The sequence below is a fragment of the Microplitis demolitor genome, chromosome 3, assembly GCF_026212275.2.
Source record: "Microplitis demolitor isolate Queensland-Clemson2020A chromosome 3, iyMicDemo2.1a, whole genome shotgun sequence".
NCBI lineage: Eukaryota > Metazoa > Arthropoda > Insecta > Hymenoptera > Braconidae > Microplitis > Microplitis demolitor.
In genome coordinates this window covers 21,283,716-21,308,919 of record NC_068547.1, presented here as the reverse complement: position 1 = coordinate 21,308,919, position 25,204 = coordinate 21,283,716, and the positions used below count along the sequence as shown (strand labels likewise).

Below are 25,204 nucleotides of genomic sequence, written 5' to 3'. Positions count from 1 at the left end.
TTGCATGCAGAGTAAATTTTTAAACTCCAGAATTTTGAGTTTAAATGAAATATTAAAATAAAATCCGTCATCACTCTGCAAAAGTCTAAAAACGTTTAATTGTAGTTAGTATTTATTTACAAAATTTCGTTTGATTCCCAATTGATAACAATTGTAAGTAATTTTTTTTCACATCAATATATCGGCGAAATTGCAATTACGTTTTTTTTTGCAATTAATGCTTTAATTTTTTTTTTTAATAATTAAAAAAATTTTAATACTGTAATTACAGTTCAGTCATTTAATATTTTCTAACAGTGAGGAGGAGACACTGTCTGAGAATACTCTTAATTACTGTGGGATTTAAATAAATTGTCCACTAACGAATGCCCTCGAGATAAAAATAAATGTTAGTAGATATTTATCGTTGGTAATGGAAAATATAAAAAAAAAATATATGTGTGATAGAGTGCGTGTTGTGCGTACCCTTGAGACTGCCACCCCTAGAGAAGAGGCCGGCTCGCCGGTCGTCGAAATGGGCAGCAGTAAGAGTGTCCTGCGAGCCTCTGAAGTAATCTCGTTTCATCGTTGGTGAGATCAGCGTCGCTATAGTCAGTGTGTTAGTGCCAAAATAAAAATAAAAACAATCAACCACTCGGATTTTCTAGCCTACTTTTTTTCTCAAATTTATACTCATTATTTAGCTTATAATTTATACTGTACTCCATAAAACAATTTTAATTTATAGATAAATAGTAATCGAGAAAATCCAGAGCTTGTGATACTTTTGTGTGGTAGAGTTGTGAGAACAACTTTATAAATAAAAAAAAATTATTGAAAGTTTAAAAAAAATGATTTTAAAATAATTTACACATGCAGAGTACGATGCAATTACAATTAATAATAACATGGACGTTACTTCTGGATAACATTTATATTAAATCACAACAGACATAAGTATTTATATTTTTTTTTCTTTTTGAATTTATTTGTTTAAGTTACAAATAAATAAAAAATAAACTTACCTGTACTGAGGTTGGAGGAAGATCCTTTCTTCCCGCGACTAGGCGTCAGAGCTCCGGAATCGAGTTCCGAACTCTGATCAACGTGGATTGTTTTCGGTCGTGGACGAGCCGATGCAGTCTTATTACGTAATTTAGGAGTTGGTTTTATGGCATTAAGAAGTTCTTTATCAATAACTTTACCCTGTAAAAAAATAAGTTATAGCACAAGTCAATTGCGGAGCAATAAAATGTGTTCTGCTAACGCTCACTCGGTCTCAGCTGATTCACTCACGTAAAAATTATATTTACACATTCTAATATTCTCAACTAGAACAAACTTCGTAGCATTTGAAAGATAATTTATTAATTAATAAAACGAATTCAATTCTAAGTCATTTTTTTACAAGTAATGATTGAAAAAAAAAAAATTCTGATGTCCGTAAGTATGTACGGTGTTGGTAAATGTGAAAATACTTCCCAATAAATTTATACTTAACAGTACCAACCTAATAACCGTAAATATAAATTAGACATTAACTAGAAGCGGGCGGATTATTAATTTTCTAATCAATGAGTAATAAAACGTATGACTAAATAAAAACAAATAATTACCTCACGTTCAGCTTCCTCGATAGCTTTTTTCAATTTATGTTGTTCCAGAATCATAGCTCTTCTCTGTCGATCGTCTTCTTTTTTCCTCGCCCGTTCTTCTTCCTTCATTTTTTCTTGTTCCCGGCGCGCTTGGGCCTCAGCTTCTTTACGTTCTTTCAATTCCTCTTGCTGCTGCCGTCGCTGCAACGACAACAGCATAATACGTTCCTTCTTACGTTCCATTTCGTCGATAGAATTGGGGTCGGGGTTGGCAAGCTGATTGCCGATAACCAAACCAACAGCACCAGCTGGATTCTGTCGGCTATCACTGTTAGTATGGAGTCTGTCTTCACGTGACCGCTGTTCTTTGTCTATCTCCCGACGCAACTCGCGGTCCCGCATCTCCTGACGATGATACTCGCGTTCTTCAGCTTGACGTTGACGTTCTCGATCCAAGTCACGCTGAGCTTCTTGCTGTCGTTGCCGATCTACAGCATTGGCTGGCGGCGATTCAGGACGTGCTGTAAAGTCTTCCTGTTCAATGAATGACGAAACAGTTCGTTCTTTTTTGGGTGATCTTTTCACTCTCAATGCAGGTTTTGGTTTCTTTGGCCCATCATTGTCAAATGATATATAAAATCCTTTTTCTCCAGCATCAGATGAGTCCAATGGTGTTATTTCCGGTGGTGAAATTGCTGATGTAGGTGACGGAGATGCTTCACGTAATGATGACGAATGAGGTTGAAATGAATTACGAGATATTGTTGTTTTTGTTGGTGATGCTATTCTGTATGTGCGACTTCCTGATGTGATATGTAGTCGTTTAATTCCTTGTGCGAAATCTTCATCATTACCTGAAATTTATTGTTTATTATTATTATTATTAACGTAAACGCTAGTCTGTAAGCAAACAAAATTCTGAGTGCATCGGTTGTTATTATTTTAAATTTTACAACCAAGTCACTAATTATTCCGGCGTTATTATTTTTTACGCTGGTTCATGACGGCCCGATAATTATTATAAATTTTGTGGTGATATATTAATCTGTTCTTTTATTCATATATATGCGTATCAATAGATGATAGACATAAATCCAGATAACTCGGCTTCCATAGAAACCCAGATTCTTATACAAATTTCCGACAAAGAAAACCATATATCTAAGTTCCTATATGGGAATCCAGGTACACACAGTTTCCTAAATGGATTTCCCAAAAAAAAATCCAGATATTCATGGTTTTTTATAAATCCATATACTCCTATATTAATTTCTATAGATTCTTATAAAAATCCATACTTTCCTACATGGATTCCTATGGGTTCCCATGCAACCACATGGATTTTTTTATAGAGAATTTAAAAATTACTCCATAAATTATTTTTAATAATTTTTTTACCTGGTAAAATTAAATAATTTACTATTTAAAAATTTACATTGATCATAATCTCATACTTTTTTCGTCAACTAAACATTTAAAAACTCGTTCGCGGGCTTTAAAAATTTTAAAATACTTTTCAAGGCATGATGCCTAATTAAAATTCAACATTTTAATTTTAATTATATTTTTAAAAAGTAGCGACTCTCTAAATGTTAAATTATTTATTATATATAAATATACCGTACCAATAAATGATATATTTTGTGGTTCCATGTCGTCGGCTGGTGGCGCTGGTACAGGAGCATGAATATTAATATTATTTTGACGTTTATCCGTAGGACTTTCACAAGTAATCGGTACATGATGTACTGTTGATTTTTTAGTCTCTGGACTTTCGTTTATCAGTTGACTTATCCGATGAACCTGAAAAAATATGTACAATTTACTATTAATTACTATCCAAATCACAATTATTAACTAACTAAATTTAACAAATAAATATCATAAAAAAAACCATTTTCTTCCACATTTTCGCGTCAGTAATTTTATAAAACCGATTATTGAATGAATAAATAAGAGTAAATGAGCGACGAACCTCAGTGGTATAATTGTACGCAGAATAGGTTGAAGTGTTTGATAAAAATAAATGCATATTATTAAGATAAATAATTATTAAAATAAGTACAAGAGTAGTAACAGACGGTCAAACTGTTCAGTGGGTCGAGATCAAACTGTAGGAGTGTTTTTCATCAGGTAAGCTGGATGGAGAATACAGCGTGTGGGAAGAGACTACCATGTTCGGTGACAACTCAACTCTTAAAAAGGCGCATTACATCATCAACTGGTTTTAACTTTGCTAACTCTTGTACATACAAGATTTTCAATACTAAAGTATTCTATATTAACAGTATACAGTACGTATACTAACAGCGATGATGTCTCTACCAACACATGAGCAACTGTCTGAGACCTTTAAACCTCTTACTGGGATAATTATTTTTAATTTAAAATAATACTACTGGGATATCTTTCAATTCATTTTTATTTACGCGAAACTTTACCTTTTTCGACACTCTTCCACTTCCTCACGCTGTCACATTTTCTGCGACCCCCCTATCAATATTCCGTCACAAATAATAAATCTCTCCCCCCCATTATAACGGAAATATTTATATATTTAAAAATATGTAACAGATGACTTTTTATCGTAACAAAAAAATAAAATTAAAAAAAAAAAAATCAGAAAAATTTGCAGGATTGTCTGGTGAGCCGCAAACGTCACGCTTCCTTAGACCTTCAGCCCCCCCCCCCCCCCCCCCCCCACGTAACGGCCCCTAATATATGAGTAAATAAATAAATAGTAATTAAAAGTAAATACTTACGGCATTACGATGTTGAGGACTAGCAGCCGTAGGTTGGGTTTGATTAAAAAGTGCAGCTGACGGATAATTAGATATTTGTTGATGCATTTGACTGTTGCAGAGACTGTGGTCACCACCATTTATATACCTTGGCTGATACTGCTGTTGGTCTTGCGTGTTGTCATGCAGAACAAAGCCCTTTTGCTGAGGCAGAGCACCACTACCCCAGGTCCTTGTGTCTTGATACAGACGAGGATCTTGCTGGTATATAACAGAAGCTGCGGCAACTGGCTGGGGGCTGTAGTGCGTGTCCACAACCGGTTGTTGCTGATAGTGACCCACAGAGGCCATTTCGTTAACCAAATTTTGTTGCTGTGCCGGTCGGCCCCAGGTTCTTCTCTGCATTTGCTGCGGCTGGTCATGCAAGTAAAATTGTCCTGGTTGCGGGTCTTGAAGTCGCGGAGTCATTGGATTTATCGGCGGCATGCCGTAGCTCTGAAGATGCTGCTGACTTAAACTCTGGAGCTGTTGCAATTGCTGGTGAATTTGGTGTTGCTGCTGGTTCATCAGATGCTGCTGTTGAATTTGGTTTTGCTGGCTCGCTAGACGCTGAATGTCTGCTTGGATTTCACTCAAGCTGGAGTTCATGCTACAGTTTTATGACAATTGTTAATTTAAATTCAAAATTTTTTTTTATTTTTATTAATGATAAGAGTAATTACTGTGATATTGATTGCTGGCATTGATCAAAATCCATATTCTCAATGTCAGGAGTACGACGAGTTTCAGTAAATGGCGCGCTACCATCTTGCTCCAACCACTTGTGCTCGACATCATGAATATCTTCAGTAATTTCCTTCAGTAAATAATTATAAATTAATAATAATTATATGTCATTATTATTTTTAAATAAATGAATCACGTTATTGGTTAAAAAATTATTTAAAAAATTTAGAACTCAAGGACGAATTGCATTATTTTTAAACTGAAAATTTTTATTTGTAAAAAAAATATTTTGTATCCTAATTGATTGTAATTATTGTTACTATTATAATGCAATTAAATTTATTTAAATTAACAAGTGACGTAATGACAGCTAAAAAAATTTACTAATGCAATCACACACTCACGAAATTATTAATCCAACTGAAACTTTTATCATTTAGACGTAACAATGTTGAGTCTACAACGACATTTCAAGATCATTTATCTTTGTGTTTGATCAATATCTGGTATTATATTGAGTACATATTTTAAAATAATTTAGCTCGGCTGTTTTTATTTTATTAAACTTGAAATACTCGTCACGAATATAATCTCTTAAGCTAATTAGTAATTAAATTTAATAAATTAAATTTATTTATCAAAAAATAATGAAATTAAAATAAAAAAAAATAATAAAAAGCCCAAATTACATTAGCTTTTAATAAACAAAAAAAAATAAATAAAATGAATAATAAATAAAAAAAATAAAAATAAAAACCATCACCAAAAAAAAGAAAAAAAAAATTATCCATTCTCAGCCATAAAATATACAGCGATGACAAAATAATTACCGTGCGCTTTAGCTAATTGTAGAAAATAAAATAAAAATTAAAAAAAAAAAAAAAAAAGCTATTAGGAGAATAAATTAAATGAAAACGCAGTATCGTACCTTCAATGAAAAAGGACGCTGCGGTTTTTCTTGGGCGTTTTGTTGCGATACCGATGACGTAGTCTCGGTAACACTTGTTGGGGTATCACCAGCGGATCCAGAGGACAATGGAGTAGGAGGACCATGCTCCACAGGACTGTCACCGCCGGATGTTGATGAGGAAGGAGATTTAACCTTACCCTGTAACCAGCCCAACCACCGTGCCTTGTTATATACTCACACCCCACCACCAAGTAACACGTCCAAATAATACCGCAGCCAAGTTTATTCACTTTTACATTTAATCAATTAATTAATTAATTAATTAATTGATTGATTACTTAAATAATTTATCAAAAGCGACAACTTTTACTACAGCGGCTACTAAATATTTTACGGTGTATAACAAACGTGCTGTCTAAATAGTTTACTAATTCAATTTTTTAATTTGGGGTTTTTGCTATCATTTGTTTTTTTGAATTTATTTTTTTAAAAAATGCAAAGCAAATTTTGCTACACTTGGCTTTGGCGACTAAGAAAAAAATTATAAATAAAATATTGATTAATTAATTAAATAATTAATTAATTAATTAACAATTCATGCAGCCTGGACCAATTTAAATAATTTACTTAACTATGAAAAAATGAATATTAACTTTTACTGTACACTAAAAATAAAGAGATAATTTTTTTTTAAATGTGCGAAGAAAAATTAAATTTTTATAATTTTTAAAACGTTATTGTATGTTAAATTTATATTTTAAAATTTTCAGGACAAAATTGACTCATTTCAGTAATAATTGGAAGGAAATTTAAAAATTTGAAGATTCGTATTCTCTAGTGTACAGTAGTTTTAATAAAATAATAAATAAAGTTGATAAGTGCATGATTTCGTGATACAATAAACGTTTTTGTACATCCGACACGCACTTACCGCAATGCAAAACTGAAATATTAGAAAAATAATTGCATTACAATTGATTAGCAACACATACAATTAAATTTTTAAAAAATTTTAATTGACGAATATTAGATTTTAAAAATTATACGATTTTAGACAGTAAAAAAAATTATTTTAATTATTTTTTAGTCACAAAATTATTATAATTATTATTTATAAATTATATTAACCTTCGTCACTGCTTGAAGAAAAGCCGCTTTTCCAACTTTCTGCCGCTGTTTCGATACAACAACTTCCATTTTTCTTTTTTCATTTTCAATGTGCCGACGTTTTTCCTCTAACTTCATTCTTATGTTGTTTATTTGCGAGGCATACATGATTGTATTGCCGCCATTTTCATCTAAAAAATAAATATTTATTAACTCAAATATTATTCCCTTAGAACTTAATCTTAGATACCAAGTGGATATTGATAAAAAAATTGTTTTATTTTTACTGATAAAATATTGATAAAAATTAATTTATTAGTAATTATGAATTAAAATAAATTACAAGGCAATCTATAAATATTTATAGATAAGTTAAGGCGATTCTTAGACAGTGCCCCCACCCCACTTTTTAAAAATATCCAGTGACCTCGAACTGTCATAATCATATTAAAATTTTATTGATTAATTGAAAAAAGGACATTGTACTTATAATTTCGCCAGTGCATATAATTTTTTAAAAATTACTTCCCATAGTTATCAATTAGAAATTCACTAAACTTTGTTACATAAATTCTAGCCAAAAGTTTGACATTTAAAATTATAATCTATTCAAAATTTCGCGGGAATTTTTTAAAATTAATTAATTAAATTTTAATGCAGTCTGACAGCTCAAGGCCATTGAATATTTTTAAAAAGTGGGTGGGGGAGAAGGTGCCGTCAAAAATGGCCTTAAAAAAAAAATTTACCAGTCGATTGTTGTTCCAATTGTTGTGATTGTTGTGCACTCTGTTGTTGCCACGTTGTCGTGTTGGGCAAAGTAGCAAATGTCGTTTTCTTCTCACCAATTCCATTGCCGTTACTTTGTCCATATTTTTTATTATTATAATTTATTTTGTTACCACTGAGTTCATGATCATGATCTTGTTGTTCCGTGTACTTGAAATTAATACTTTTTTCCGAACTATGTTGGGTCAAATTCGCAAAACTCGACATTTTAGTAGCACTAGCTGATGTGTTGGTGGTTGATGATTTTATTTCGCAGTCAGTGTTATCATTATTATCCGTGGAATGTAAAATATTTTTGTGACTTGAGTTATTTAAACTGGAATTAGATATCTGCCGACGTAATCTCGTTGGTGGCTCGTCGTTGGCGTAACCATTGTCAGATAAAATGTTCTGGACATCGCTACCGTAAACATCTTGGACACTCGAGCGCGCTGGAAGCGTGGGTTCTGTGGCAGTACGCTTACCCGTGTGCACTAGCTCTTTATCGGGATTTCTCACACATCCAAAGTTATGTAAATTGTCCTGAGATCCACCGAAATTTTCAATTGTCAATTGAGAATCATCTGTCACACTGTTACGTCGCGAACGTCTTCCTGCATATGAACTTCTTCGTTGATCTTCCCAATTACTCGGCCGTCCAGCAGCTGTACTATTATATCTATCATCTATTACGGAACTTAATGTCGGTATACCACGATTCTTATGTACTATAAAATTTTCTTCTGATCCACCACGTCTGTAATTTATAAATTGAGTTTTTAATTTAATTTAAAAGGTAGTCAAAAATATTTATTTATCGAATCGAATAATTCAAAATTTACAAATAATCAAAAAATTTTACTTTTAACCAATTAAAATTTTAATATTTTTTCCAATAATTAAAATTTTCGCCAGAGATAAATAGAGATCAGACACGAATCTACGAAAATTTTTTTTATTGTTACTTTAAAAACTAAGTTCTCTATTAAATAAAAATAAAATGTTTAAAGCTGATCAGAATTGACAAAACGATAATAAATTTATGTCACCGAAAAAATATCTACTTTAAAGACTTGACGAGTGGCAATAAAAAGTAAATTATAAATAGAGGTAAAATAAGTCATCTAAACGACTTTTTAATTGACATAAGACAGGAAAAACAGCACAAATTTTCTCTGTCTCCGGAATCAACATTTCCATGTTTTATTTATACAAAAAAAGGTGACTTTAAGACAAAAAAAAATTTGTCATCCTTTTAAAAGACATCTTAAAATTGTCTCTGTGTTATTTGGAAAAATAATTCGGAAATTCGAATTATTTGATTCGATTCTGTTATTTTAAGTATCACAATTAATTGGCTAGCTTATGAACTTAATTATTGAATAAAATAAAATAGAATATATTACCTCTCATCATAAGAATGACTTTCAGCAGTTTGTTGAAGTGACTGTGATTTCCTTACAGAACTTGATGGTATAGGTTTCGCAACTGAAAAATTTAATGATCCATTTAATATTTTTTTTTTATTACCAAGTGAAAGTTAACGTATTACCAAATTGAATTCATATAAAAAATATTGAATGCAAGTATAGTAAATAAAGATTCTAGTAATTACTCAAATAATTATTATCTATAAAAAAAAATTATATTAATTTGCTTACTAGTATCTTTATTATTTAATAAAAAATAAAAAGCCTGTATAATATTTAAAAAAAAAAATGCTTAAAATTTTAATGCTCGTTAATTTAACAAGCAAAAAAATTTATTTAAAAAAATTTTGAATCAACTATAGCTAACACGCAGTCGATAAATCTAAAACTGAAACACAAAATGTACACAATGATTATAAAAAAAATAAATATTAAATAAAAATACATCGCAAAAAATACTAACTAACGAAAAATGAAGTGGACCTGATGATTAAACGCATTTACTCCTAATTGGCAATTGTCGTAACAAAAAATAAATAAAACGGTAATGAGTAATGACGGTCATTTGATAAGACAAATCGACATGCACAAATAAAAATAACCAACAAGCGAAAAAAATAATTAAGTAGCAATAAAGTATGAATCGCGTTCTTGGTATCGGGTATTATTGATATTTATTTACATCACTTTTATGTCTCTCATGCATACTATACTCTCATTGTCATATGAATCAGCACTTTCCATGATGATATAGATTTATATATATTTAGATAGATATAGATATATATTATATGCAAATCATACTTGATTAATATATTAGTAGCAAGCGGTGCGCCGAAAATTTATTTCTCTTCTCATTCAAAACATAACATCAATTGTTTTGATTAATGCCACAATTTAAATGCAAATACTTGAGGCCATTCTCGGACAGTGCCCCCACTTTTTCAAATATTCACTGACTTAATTGTAATGACCGTATTTAAATTTTGATAGTTAATTAAAAAAAGTTCATGCGTTAATTGGAAAAAAAAGAACGCAGTTGCAATTTCGCCGAGACATAGATTTTTATAGTTGACATCAATTAGGAGTAAATTGAAATTTAAAAAGTTACTTTCAGTAAAATCATGTCAAAATTATAACTAAAAATTTCAAATTTTTATGGGTAAAATTTACCAAATTTCGTTTGACTTTAATTTTTTTTTAATTAATTAATAAAATTTCCAAACTCTTATGACCTTTCAAGGTCATTGAATATTTTAAAAAAGTGGACGCGTTGTCTAAGAATGCCCTTAACGATTTCAATTTATAAAACGTAATTAAACAAATTATCAAGTCTGTCGGCATTTAAAATTAAGATTCAACAAATAATTAGATAAGTTTCAATTAAATAATTATAAAATTATTCATCACAAGACAGAATAATTTAATTTTTGGTCTATTGACATCACAAATATTTATTAGAATGGAACGTTATCTGTTGGTTTTGAAAAAAAATTTAAACTGGGTTAATTAGATCACATTTAATTAAAACTAAAAATAAATATGATAGTATAAGTAATAAATGATCTAAAAAAAAAGAATGAATAGATACGGCCAAAGATAATTGCATTTAAATCATGGTTTAATGGGAAATAATTAGTGATAATGATAATTGATAATGAATGACAGATCAAGTTCTCCCAGTTATTTGGAGCTTGAAGAGAAGAGAAGACAAGACAAGACACTGATGTCCTGTTCTATAACAAATTACAGAACCGTGGATGGCGATGAAAAAAAATAACACGATGAAGAGGAATTAATTAAAAAAAAAATAATAATAAACCACCTAAGATAGTTATTAAAATCTCTGATTTTTTAAATCGTTGGTTTATAAACCGATACCTGTGAAACCTGGCGCGGACACAGAGAGGTTGCTTCTCAGATCAGGAATTGGAGCTATAGCCTGCGGTAGACTTCGTTTATGAGCTACCCCGTGGCTATTGCGCGGGCAAGCTGATTATTGTCACACCGTCACACATTTATTTGCAGTTAATTGTTTTGTATCAATATTTATTGTTCATTGAGGATTGAGTTGTGGTGGTGGATGAGAGAAGAAGAAGACGGACACATCAATTCAGTTGTTGTGTTCATATCAAGCGTCAAGAAGATTTTACCATAAAAATATACGGTTATATAATAATTGTGTTTAGTTTTTAAATTCATTTTTTTTTTGCTCTTTTAACGCGACTTATACTTATTAATTTACTTTTAAAAATTAGTCAACACTTATACACTGCTAATTTCGTACGAATGTGTATTGACACTGATAAAAAGCGAAATTTTATTACGATCATTCAGTAAACTTTTTTTTTTTTTTTTTTTTTACAAAAGGTTTTAATAAATAATTGCATTTAAAAATTTATCAAATAATTTTTTACTCAATCGTAATAAAATTTTATGAATAAACTTATAATAACGTAAATTATATAATATTAATTTATATGTATGTATATATATTTATATATGTATACATACATAAAGAGCAAGATAAATTTAGTGTAAATAAGTGTGCGTAGCCTTCACCGATCATACAGTATAGTAAAACCGTCACCCATGTGGAAATTATAATAATATTGTTATAATAACAATAATAATAATCATAATGTTAAATAAATACAATAGTAAGTTATGCCATTGAGGCGTTAACGTGTTTACTCGGTGCCGACTTACGCAAGTACTCACATCTTCATATAGTGAGTTAATTTTTTTCTTTCAATTTATCTTTACACTAAAGTTTTATTTATTTATTTTAATAATAGTAATAATATAAATGATAAAGGTAATAATTTATTTGTTTATAGTTGAATATACTTATGATTCGAGTGGAAATAATTCATACCATCGAGATACTGCATCGCTCTTTCTTCTCCGGGATAACGCACACATTTAACGGGATGTATCTCAAGTACGTTGTACATATCCGCAAGAAAAACGAGTAAATTTTGTTTCATAGATCTGTAATTTAAATAAGTATTAATTAATTAAGTTAATTATTTAATTAAATAAATTAAAGGGACACTTTTTGTAAGTTAAAAAAATAATTTAGTCTAAAGGTTGTAACTTTGGTTATAATTTTTGTAATAAAATATAATGGATGCGGATAAATTTTAAAGTAAAGTGAAGAGAAATGGAATTTAAACTTTAAAATATTAAACAGTTTAAACTTTACAACGACTTTAAGTTAAAGATATTCTGGTATGAGAATTTTATATAAATTTTGTTAAAAATTTAGTCATACTTGAATGACGATAATTAGAATAAAATAAAATAAAATATTTACCCTCTCATGTAAGTGACATCCTCAGGTTGCATATGAAAAATAGAGTAGGGCAAGCATCTTATGCAAAAATTATGAACAAGTGAAAGATTGTGGAGTGCATCGGCGACAGAGGGTCTTTTCGACACTTTGATATCCATCCAGTTGAGCTCACCGGGACAGTAGAAGGCCACAACGGCGGCCAAACCCACACCGTCGCACAAAGACTGGAAGTCCTTGGCTGGAGGTAATTCAGGCAGTCGCGTCTTGTCTCCGGCGCCTTCTTCCGTTTGTATTTTAACGATTAATGCATGCGAGGCATGACTTATCCACATAAGTAAGCCCTTTTCATGGTCACTAGGTACTTCAACTTCTGGTTCAGGATCAAATCGTCGAATCGCCGCTACTACACGGTCTCCTGTCACTACTTCCTTTGCATACAAGACCATCAATCCTTCTATCACAGCCATATGCGCAGACTGAAATTTTCAAAATTTTTATTATTATAATTTCCAAATAATCTAATAATAATAATAACAATTTTATTGTTAAAACATATATTTGTTTTGATCGGTACTTATAATTTGGGTATAATTAAAGGTACACCCGATCCTTATCAGTATTTTTTGGTTTTTTATCCTTAACTTTGTTTTTATAATTAGTTTTGTCTAAGATTACTGTTGAGTTTCCTTTACCTGAACATGTTATCATTAGATTTTGATTATTGTTTTAAAATTTTGAGATATTATATGTACCTGAAGATCAGATCGCTTGTCGCGCAACGAAAATGAAAAAAATTTATGTAATTTGACTGCTTAAGGGATAGTTCCGGAGATTGGATGCGGTCTAAGATTTTCGGCTGACATACCAGCATTCATATGCGAAACATTTCAGAAATCTCGTCATCCAGTAGATTTTTTACTTTCCATTTTTTTTTTCTTTGCGCGAAAAACGTTCTGATCTTCAGGTACATGATATTATAAGAGTCTGAATCTGTGATTTTGTTTTCATTTTTGTAGTCATTGCTTATATTCATTAATTTGTTGATGAATTTGTTACGTTCAGTAATTCTTGAATTTTCATTAATTAAATGTATATTTGCTTCGAAATCAGTAATGAAATTATATCGTGGGAATATTTTCTCACAGTAATCTGTACTAAATTTTGGACCTGATTGTAAAATTTTGCTGATACTTTCTGTTACTGATAAAGAGCAGATGTGTTTTTAATTACACCCAAATAATAACAATAATAATTACCATTTTCAATGGTGAATTTTGGATAAGAATTGTCTCAGTTAGTTGAGAATTATTAGGCTCGGCCACATAGACGCCTTTCCTCGCCAGCGCTTGTAATATTCCCCAGTGATTTTGATTGTGGTAATTTGGGTCCGAATAAATATTCGCCAATGCAAGACAATAGAGCTCAGCATTTGATAACGCATGGACAATTTGTGGTTTCAAATGCTCTTGTTCCTGCATAAAAAAATAAATAAATATTTATTTAATTAATAGATTAAACAGTAGCCAGTGTAGCATTACTTAATAATTTTAAAACGATACTATTGATTCTGACGGGTCACTTGGGAGGTTGGATAAACTACTGGGTAAGAGCCAAGATGATCAGTGATAGTTTCATGGCATGAATTTTTTATACGACACGTTTCGAGTAAGTTTACTATTTATAAGAGACTTTTAGGAAACAAATAATTACAATTTAACTGGTATTTACTGTATGTACTCCTTAAAGTACATTTATTATATTTATATTCATCTATTTATTAACGAACCTTAAAATCACTTAAAACATTTAAAAGCTTAAGACTTAAATAAAATGTCTTTTCGTACAAAACATTTAAATAATACTGTCTCCATATTAAATTATCTAAAATAAATATTAGATAGTTTGTTATTGATAGATTTAAATACTCACTATTGATGACAATATGACTGACTGAGTATTTACTATACGAAGAGACATGTTAGAGAGCAAACGTAAAACTAATTCGATTGGTTTAATTGGATCAACGCCAACCGGACGAGGTCACACGTGGGTGCAACATGTGCACTATTACAAAGTAAAAAAAAATTTTTTCATTTATTTATTCATTAATATTTTTTATTTACTCGTTTAATCGTTTGACACTTTTTCAACAATTTTTTTTTCACGCAGTAATTACGGATTTTATTTAAATCGGAATTCATGCCGTCACTAAGAGTTCCGGAGTTAAAAAAAAAAAAATTCACTTTGCATACGGAGTTAATAGGGAGTTTTTTTTCAGCTGAGTGATTTTGGAGTGACGGAAATTTTATTTAAGTCCGCATTCGGAGTTTTAATATTAAGATAAACTCTTTTTCGGAGTTAAATGTATTCTAGAAGAATAAATACTGCGGATTTAAACCGCGTCCACTCTGAAAATTTTTCACAGGATACTAACATACTAACGTTCAAGTCTTTTTTAAGTATCATTGCTTATCCATTTTTATTTTAAACCAAGTTTATGTAATAACAATAAAAGATCAATCGTTTAGGAACAAATATTCAAAGTTTATCTTGATTTTATTACTCAAGTTTCACTTGCTCTTTTGATGTTAAAAAAAATACACTTTCCAACATACCCAACAGGTTTTTTTTTTTACACGGTGAGAAAACTTGTTATAGTGGCGGACTTAAAATAATTGTAAAAACGATAAAATTTCTTGCCAAGAATTTATCATTTGATAAAAATTATTTTCAGTTATAAAAATTCTTTAATATGATTATTAATTTTTTTTTTATTATTATTATTATTGTTGTTGTTAAACAAAAAATGTGCATTTAACAAAATAGTGGATTTTATTTTTTGTATACTTCAGATTAGAAAATAAAAATCTAAAAAAAAAATTTCTTACCTCATGATCACGATAGTAAGGCTCGCGAAGATTGTCGGGCACGCGATTGTTGTACGCCTTCGAGAGGAGCCATTTCACGGAGGCACGTTGTTTGGCCTGTAATAAATAAATAAATAAATAAATAAATAAATAAATTACAATATTTGAAAAATTAAAAATAAATATTGAAGACAGTAATTTATTTAAATTTTATTTCCATTCGTGGTGGTGATTGATAATTAAAGATAATTATAATAATTAATATAAGGAATAAAAAAATGATTGTTAAATATTTTTCTTATTTTTGGCGGCAATTAGGCTGGTTGTCTATTGATAATAAGAAGTTATTAGTTGGTAGCACATTTTATCTCTGTACTTAGACAACTCGAGACTTTTTGGATTAAATGAGATGTATTTATTACGGGTAGATCCATACAAAATGAAATTATTATAGGTACTGTTATGTCAGTAATTTTTATCATAAGTTTCTGATAACAGATTTTAACTTCTGGAATTCGCTGTCTAGAATTATAACATCAGCTGAAATTTTGAGTATTTTCTAAAATTTATGTTATGAATATTCAATGAAATTAGAGAAAAATGGTTAAATTGCGATCATAAGTATGTGTTAAATTGTCATTATGTGTTGATAAACCTGATGACAGATCATTTTTTTTTTTTTTTTTAATTAGCTTTGAAGGGTTTTTCCTAGTCAATGTCATTTATGAGGTGAGTGTGCCAGTAATTGAACACTTAACCAGTGAATGAGCGGTCGTATTTTTGAATATTTAAATATAGGATACAGCAAATTTATAAGAATTTCTAAAAGTTGTCAATCAAACAGCTAGGAAGTATTTTTTTACCCGGCTATGGTGAAGCAAAAAGGAGGGTTATGTAATTGTGATTAAAACCTAAATGATAGAGGTAAAAATTAAATAATATTCATTCACTGGACCGATCACCCTACTTATTTTCACAGTTTTATATTAGAGTAGAAGTAGCATTTGTGGCCACTGCTCCTTTTTTCGACATCTAATACTTTATTTTAATTAATGAGAAGATATAAAAAAACATTTCATGGTAATAACTCGATAAAAGTATCTTCGAACACAATTAAAAAATTAATTATGTCACTGTGTATTTTACAAATGATTTTACAAGTGCCCACAACTGGCCCTAAAGTCGTCAAAAACGGTACCTCGACTTTATATCTTACAGTTTTATAAATATTTGTAAATAAGTATGAATAAATAAATAAATTAATAAATAATATATATATATAAAGTAGAAATGGTGTGACTTAATTATTATACCGATCATAGATTAAGACAATTGGGGTCGAAGGCATGCAGAAAAGTTGGTAAAGGGGGTCGCTGTTTTAATAGAACGTATACGATTATTATCGATCCAATAGCAGGAGTTCGCGTTTATAAATCGGCGTGAATATGCGCAGATATTTAATTTAATCAAGTAGCTAATGAATTATCTTTTCTTTGAAATCAAAATTTTAATTTTAATGAAAGTTGTTTGAATATATTTAAATTAAGTGATGATTAATTTTACTTTTTATTAATTTTTTCAAGGTACTGAAGAAAGTTAGTAGTAAATTTGTTGTTATTATTAATAAAAATAATATTTTGTAAATGATAAAAATAAAAATATATCAAACAGGATTCATTATTTATAGTTATTGTATATAATTATCATTTGGTCGTGGATGACTGGGTGAGTTTGACTTTGAAAGCGTGCAGGTCGCTGAAAACGGGTCAGCAGACCGGAGTTACTTGTGGCCTATCAAGTTTTTACAGACAATAACATAATTATAAAACTTAACGCAAATGAAAATTTATGAGACCGATTTATGTCTGCTCGACTTTCAATTTTAATTAATATACAATTTCTAAAATATCTCATTCTCATTAATCATTATTCGTTATTTTTATTTTACTAGTTTTTTTTTTTTTTTTTACTACTTGACTTTTATAGTTCAATTATACTTATACTAAAAAAATTATTAGAAAAATCATAAATAAGAAATTTTTTTTTGTAACAAACTCCATACGATCAAAAACTGAAATTACTTTAATTTATCATGTTGAGAATAATTAATTTACTAGATGCTGAAGGATTTAAAAATTCAATTTCAAAACATAAAGGGCAAGTATTTTTATTTATGTGTTCAATGTGAAAAAAATCTTGCATTCATTTCAATGAAAAAAAATTTTTTTTATTTGAAAATGCAAATAAAAGAATTATTATCATAAAATAAATATAATAATTTATAAAATATATATATATATATATATATATATATATATATATATATATAAATATGTAACCGATCCATAAAATGAAAAAATTACAGTAACGCATACGTCATCCGTGAAATTGCAGTGGAAAATAATCTTGTCCTTGACGTAATAAAAAAATATTTCCCATGATATAAATAAAATTTTACGAAATTGAAATTTACAGTGTAATAAAAATTTGATTTATTTATAGAATAATATTCATCATACATATTTGTTGCATTACTTTCGATCGATATTGCATTTATATTATTAAAATTTCGCATGAATGAACTCTAGAAGCCGTAACGGACGATTAAAGTCACTAATGTTCACCGTCACCTTGGTTGTTATGTGCAATACAAGTAACGTAACCCAAATGTTATACACTACTAATATATATACTAATAAATGATACAGAGGGTTTTATGTATGTTACTTAATTTGCAGTAATAGTGATACTATAAAAAGACACGTTGTCATCGTTAACTGACGACAATCGGGAAGGGCGTCACGGCAAACGATATACAAACATTGCATTACGGTATCAAGACAACCCGATCCACTAGATATATATATATATATATATATATATATATATATATATATATATATATATATATATATATATATATATATATATATGTATATATATATCGAAATTTTTGTTATTTTTCGATAAAGTTCCATAGCTGTGATTACCACCAGAATGACTTATCAAGATTAAGACTAATTAAGAATTTTTTATTTTAGATGTCAGATTCAAAATCACCCAGGCCATCCACGCGCTTTTTTTTGGAGGTGCCAACTTTAAATGATAATAGTAGTAATAAAACAATATTTAATTTTTTTTAAAAAAATCTTTTGTTACCATAAGATGTAAATAAAAACATATCGAAAATTCAAAACTTTTCATCTGTTCCTTTAAAAAAAAAAAAAAAAAAAAAAATAGGAACGAAAAACGGCGTGAGTTATCAGAATACTTCATCTCTCTTCAGGTAAGTGAAGATACTTTTACTTTTTTTACATATGAGTCGGTCCTTATTTAATTAAGGCCATAGATTTATTAATTGAAATGAGGCTAACCCATTCTTCAATATTAAAAATATTCAATGCTGTACTCGATAATTTATCATTCGTAATTGACTAAAAAATGTTCTTGAAGATCGGAACGTTTCACGCGCAACAAAAACAAACAAACAAAAAATTGAAAAGTAAAAAGTCTGCTGAATTATTAGATTTCTGAAATGTTTTGCATACAGAACTATCCTTTGTCACCTTTAAGCAGTTGAATTACATGAATTTTTTCATTTTCGTTGCGCGAATAACGTTCCAATGTTCAGGTACGATTTTTAATTCTATTATTTAATTATCAAATAATTTATCAATTAATATAAAAAAAAAGTTATCTAATCTGACCATAATAGTATTAAAGAAAAAAAATAAAAAGTGTAATAAATGAAAGTACAAGTGAAACATTAAGATTACTATCATAAATTTTTTCACGGTCAACATTTAAAAGGTGACATTATCAGGATTCAAAGGTGTTACGAATTGTTTCTCAGATCTTTTCCGATAAGTAGATACGTGGATGCTAAGATAGTGCATTTGAGTGTATCCGCTTTTATGTTTACTACAAAAAGAGAGAGTAGGATAATGAAGATGGAATAAAGTAGTACTTTATTAGTAAGTATCCGCGTATAAATCCAGCTCTAAACTAGGAATTAATATCTTCCTCACTTTTACTCTTTCACTAAAACCTCGAGCTAGGGATTAACAAGTTAAGCGAAACCTGAAACTTGGAGTAGGTTGATAAGTTGATAGGTAGGCTGCTTGAGGCAATAGCAATAAAAAATAAAGTGCAGTGTAATGAGATCGAGTTGTATGAAAGCTACACAATTTACCTTTCTCAGGTATGTCCAATTATAAGTGTTGGTATTAAAAAATTATTAGAATTTTCCCGACTCAAAAATAAACTATTCGTGAAAATGTTAATTTTGAAAATAAAGTTGATTATTCTTTATACTACTGGATGTACCTGAAGATCTGAACGTTTTTTGTGGAATGAAAATAAAAAAACAAAATGAAAAGTAAAAATGCTACTAGACATAGATTTCTGAAATATCTCGCACCGGTGTCAGTATGTTAGCTAAAAGTTGCAGGTCACCCCCAATTGGATTTACCCCTTAAGTCATTTAAGCAATCAAGTTACATAAATTTTTTCTCATTTTCGTGGCCAGAAAAACGTTCCGGTGTTCAGGTAAATATTACTGGCAGATAATAAATAAATGTTCTTCATGACAGCAAAAAAGTAAAATGTCGTTAGTAATAATTAAAAATTAAATTTCAAAACAATTCGATACAAATCATTTTAAACCTACACACCAATACTATACCCGGCGTGTAGATTTACATGTGATAATCATTGATGACGATGCTGGTTAAGACACTGGCTAGTGTAACTGGATTAGTATTTTTATTATCATGATTATTTATTATGTATAACATAACTAATAAGTTTCCGTCATAACTCGCGTGGGTTAGCTGCACCTAAGGTGTAGGTCGAGTAGTTCGCGAATGCTATTTCCGTTATTCTTTTAAAATTTAATAATGCTGTTCGATAAATTAATACTATTTTTATTATGTAATGAGTGTAATCTTGAGAAAATAATAATAAAATACTGAGAAAATAGTTGATGTGCATACGAAATCCGTTATTAAAAATTAACTCAACAGTATGTTAATTATATTTAATTGAGCAATATATTTTAAATAAGTTACTTAATTTAATGAGTAGTAAAGTTGTTAAAATATATTTACCAAAATAAGTTTTAGTATCCAAATCATTCGGTCTCTTGGATCTCACAATAACAAATTATTAAAAAATAAATAAAAAACATGATTTATAAATATGTTTAATTTTAATCAGTCACTTAACCGGAAATTTATTGAGATGATAAATTTAGGAATAAAATTATTGTTAATTAGTAAATGTTAATTGAAAATAATAAAAAAAAAGGCAACATAAAGTTACAAGTTGTATTTTGAACGAACATCATCGTAAGACTACAGCAATTGAGGAAAAAGAAATAGTAAGGAAGAAAGAATAGTTGCTTAGGCTGAGCTCGTGTCCGAGGAACTCGCACTGTTTCGTATGTGGATCGTCATGTACGCATCGATGACCATGCTAACCGTTCACGTGGGGTTGTTACTCTCGTGTAAAATATACGAGCTAATATCATGGTATGTATTAAAATGGCTATTAATGATTATCACTTGTAATATTTTATACATTACGGTTATTCATTAATAGAATAAGCTTCTCATGTAAAAAAAAAAAATTCAAAAAAAGGTCATAATAGAGAACTTGCAAATTTGGGAAAATTATGAGCTTTTAAGAAGGGTCTGAACTTTTTTCTCTACCACACAAGTCGACGAACTGTACTATTCTTGCACTTGCGCAGTGATTAGGAACTTTGTTCATGTTTACTCTTAAGCAAATGAAAATTTTTGGAAAATGAAAACGTAAATGGAAAAAAATGAACTATATAAATTGAGAAACGACAAATAATATAATGATAAAGTGGTCAGTAAATACTATCATTCTAAATAGTAATTTTTTAATTAATAATTAAAATGGAAATAATTGTAGATAAATATTAACATTTAATGTCTACGAAGGAAAAACTGATATTTTAACTTTAAAAATTGTAATTTCAACATTAAAAATTTCAAACACTAATTTTTGAGGTCTCGTAATTAATTTTGCGGTTAGAAGTTTTGTTTAAAAAATAAGTACGCCAAATATTACTGTAAACCCTCCTTAAGTTGATTTTTCTGGAACTTTAAAAAAATTCAAGAGTATGAAAATTTTTTATCTTCAGACCTCGTTTTTCAAAAGATCTTATAAAAAGTCAAAAAGCGTCAGAATTGTCTCAAATTTGAATACACACAGTTATGAAGCTTTTCAGGCTGAATTTTACATGAGTTACGACAGTTTCGATAAATATGCAACTAAATTGGCTCTTACTTAAGAGAAGTATCATTCATTTAATATATTTAAGTGTACGCACTTTGTTAACATCATCTTTATATGCATGTGTAATAATTGTTAATGACGTACATCCTCTACCACACTGTTGCTTTTACAAATACAAATACAATTATAATAACGAATTAGACGGTGATTTATTATTATTATTATTATTATTATTATTATTATTATTATGAATTATTTTTTTAATATTATAGACGAATGAATGAATGAAATAAATGCTCTAATTATAAAATATATGTACACATATAGCATTATTTACATAATTCATTCGTGTAAAATAACTTGTAACTTGTTCCGCCAAACAACTCATATATTTATATAGTAACAAACACATCATATATGAAAAGGTAAATCTAAAAATATTTTAACAAGTAATAAATTATTTAAGCCTTTGTATAATTAACATATATTATTTATATTTTCATCAGATTTTTAAAAAATAAAATATTTTATGTCGAAATTTCATTAATTAAATTTGAATTTATGTTGGTTGGAAAACATGAATATTAAAAAAAAAAAAATTAAGTAATTGATTATAAAAATGAATAATCATAGTTGCTATCCGGAAACATGCACCCAAGATCGTAATCGTAAATCCTCGCTTACGGTTGTCTTCATCATTGCTAACCACATAACAGAAGAAGTAGAAGAGAGGAGTGATCGTTTGACCGAGTGCTGCGGCGCGACGCATCGTTGCTAACTTCAGTCTTAATTGCTGGGTTAATGACCGCAACACAATCTCAAAGTAGCCAAATGCATTATATATGCTGGTCTCAAGTGAAAGTGGACCACTAAACACGGAAGAGTTAAGTTGAGTGAAAAAGAGTAGAGAGATGGACATTAAATGGGATTAGAAAAAGTATCTAAACTTTTTCCGATAATTATACGACAGATCCTCTATCTCGATACGCATCTAATCATTTTAAATTCATTAACCGTAAATTTTAATTTAACAAATCACTAAGCTCATTTTTTATTAACTTTAACGATAATTATTAAAAAATTTTTTATCGACCCAATATATAAATGTGTACATATATGTACGTATACATATATTTTTTAGTATTATGAAATTAACGTAAAAAGAAGGTGTGAAACTAACGGAATTAAACTAATCTTGATATATCAATGCAATGATTAATTTCCGGTCAATGACTTGAGATGTAATAATATTTTTATGCATAAAATTGAAACTAGTGCGTCCTATGCTAATGGAATGAAAAAAGGCAATATCTGTATCGATAAGTATACCGTATACTTAACATTAAATATTATTCGCGCTACATGGACGATTTGATTTTTTATTTTCATACTTCCGTTTACTTTTATTTTAATTAACAGTTATCGAACGAATATAAATAATAATTTCAGTATTTTATTTATGATTAATAGACTTCTGTATTACGGCAGTACAACATGTTCTTTTATTGCCCTTGGTTGCGGACGTTTTAAAAAAATCTAGAAACTTGCCGGCTTGAGTTCGTACATTTGTCCACTCGCATGGGCGTAGTTTCAGGAGTCACCGCTAAACGGCGCATAAACGCACAGACTTTTCCTCCTCAGACCCATGTCATCCACTTTTTAACAGCCGTTCGAATGGACAATTTATTTCACTCAAATACTCACTTGTTAATACATGCACAAATTGTATTATAAGCGACACAGCTTCATGGTATAATTTGTTAACCGTGATTAAAATTACAATGGTCCAGGACATACCTACTTACGGAGGTAAGCGACAGATATCATGATATTTGTTGAGGGTGGACGCCGAAAAATCAGTGGAAATCTATCGAGAGCTAATGGCTAAAACATATGCACTTCCTTTATTCTCCATGTGTGGGTGGACAAACATACGGACTCATTCCTGCGAGTTCCTAGATTTTCTTCGACCGCTATCATAGGGAATAGAAGTGCATATTTTACTGCTGTAATACAGAAATGTATTAAACAATAATCGGTCAAGAAAATAGAGACAGTCTATTCACTTTGGGAGCTGAAACGGTGAGCTTGTAAATCTCTATTTATACACCTGAAAACACGTGACTTGAAATTGCTGGTTGCAAGTTAAGTCATTGCTTCTCAAATAAATCTTCCGGTTTACAAACTAATCTACAAAAATGTCATTCATTTTTTTTCAGTGATTTTTTTTTTGTTTTGACATTTACGTCGGAATTAAATTTCAATCAGTAACAAAATAAAAACCAAGAAATTTAAAAAAAAAAAAAAAAAAAAAAACTGATAATAAAATGACACATTGATGCCAATTGATACCATTAATTAAAACTCAATTATTGTACTGGAACGAGAGATACCCAATAACACGAAAATAAATTTACAAAGGCGCGGTCATGTCATACTGTGTATACAAAATGACCTAGAAATCGTTAACTGTTTCATTAGAAACTACTTCAATATAGTTAACATACATGTATAATCTTTTTTATAAATCATTATAACAGATTAAAGGTTAATATTTAAGTATTTAGAACACTTCGCCGTAATAATTTAAAACAACATAATAAAAGACTGAATTTCTTTAAAAAACGATGAATCTTAAACGCCTGTAATTCACAATAAAAATAAGACAAAGATGTAAGATAATTTAACACCCACATACGCCTACACAGCTTTTTCTTTCTCATAACTGAGGCTTATTTTAATAAAAATCTAAAAGTGAGAGTAGAGGAGAAAATAAATCGATTCACACAGAGTTTAATTCATTGGAAAGTCAAAGCAACTATTGTAAGAATTTTCATTAATTCTCACGATTTAATGTAATAATAATCTGTTATATACATTTTTTTTGTATTTTATATTTTTTCATATTATTGCTATCCGAAAACCATCAACTTCTCACTCATGGAAATGGATACAAGGTGAAATCACTTTAGACTTATGAACACCTACACCACGATATTTAATAAGCAACAATATTTTACGTGACAATGAATTTATAATTAATTTTTTCTATGTTATTTCAATACTTTGCGTTAAATCAAACTAAGGATTTTTAAGTACTTTCTGTAATTAAAGTGTTTTTGCTTTACAATAAGGATACTAATGGTCGCTTTTCGTTCCATGTTTTGTAAATAGTTATAAGCGCAACTAATTAAACTTTATTTAAATACATATAATGGTACTCAGAGACTGAGAAACATTGCAGGACATGAAATATAATCATTATTGATGCTTAAGTAATCCGCAAGCAACATAATAACTACAAGCGTTTAAATGACTCAAGCAGACAGAGCAGCTTGAAATTGAAACGTATAACAATATTTAAAGTAGTGTCTTGTCTAGAGCGATGAAATACATTTATGTATAAATGTCATCAGCTTTATAAAGGAGCTCAGAAATGTCAAAATATAAATAAATGTTATTTTGAAAATTTCTAAATATTCAAATTATAAGACGAATGTATATAGTTAACTGTAAATG

The 25,204-nt window shown here is 29.4% G+C and overlaps 1 protein-coding gene across 6 annotated transcripts in view; it reads right to left on the bottom strand.

Moving 5' to 3' along the window:
* Positions 1-25,204, bottom strand: part of LOC103569838 (patronin) — a 38,696-nt gene that overhangs the window by 5,530 nt on the left and 7,962 nt on the right. For 3 of the 6 annotated variants that reach the window (XM_053737745.1, XM_053737747.1, XM_053737746.1), the window contains exons 3-17: positions 15,440-15,535; positions 13,808-14,023; positions 12,573-13,027; positions 12,132-12,247; positions 11,135-11,245; positions 9,230-9,311; positions 7,805-8,580; positions 7,080-7,249; positions 5,970-6,149; positions 5,038-5,171; positions 4,337-4,964; positions 3,200-3,377; positions 1,596-2,428; positions 1,005-1,185; positions 466-585 (exon numbers count right to left, since the gene is read on the bottom strand). In XM_053737745.1, coding sequence (XP_053593720.1) covers positions 466-585; positions 1,005-1,185; positions 1,596-2,428; positions 3,200-3,377; positions 4,337-4,964; positions 5,038-5,171; positions 5,970-6,149; positions 7,080-7,249; positions 7,805-8,580; positions 9,230-9,311; positions 11,135-11,245; positions 12,132-12,247; positions 12,573-13,027; positions 13,808-14,023; positions 15,440-15,535 — 4,276 coding nt within the window. The remainder of the gene's footprint in view (positions 1-465; positions 586-1,004; positions 1,186-1,595; positions 2,429-3,199; positions 3,378-4,336; positions 4,965-5,037; positions 5,172-5,969; positions 6,150-7,079; positions 7,250-7,804; positions 8,581-9,229; positions 9,312-11,134; positions 11,246-12,131; positions 12,248-12,572; positions 13,028-13,807; positions 14,024-15,439; positions 15,536-25,204) is intronic. The other 3 variants (XM_053737749.1, XM_053737750.1, XM_053737748.1) reach the window with 3 other exon arrangements.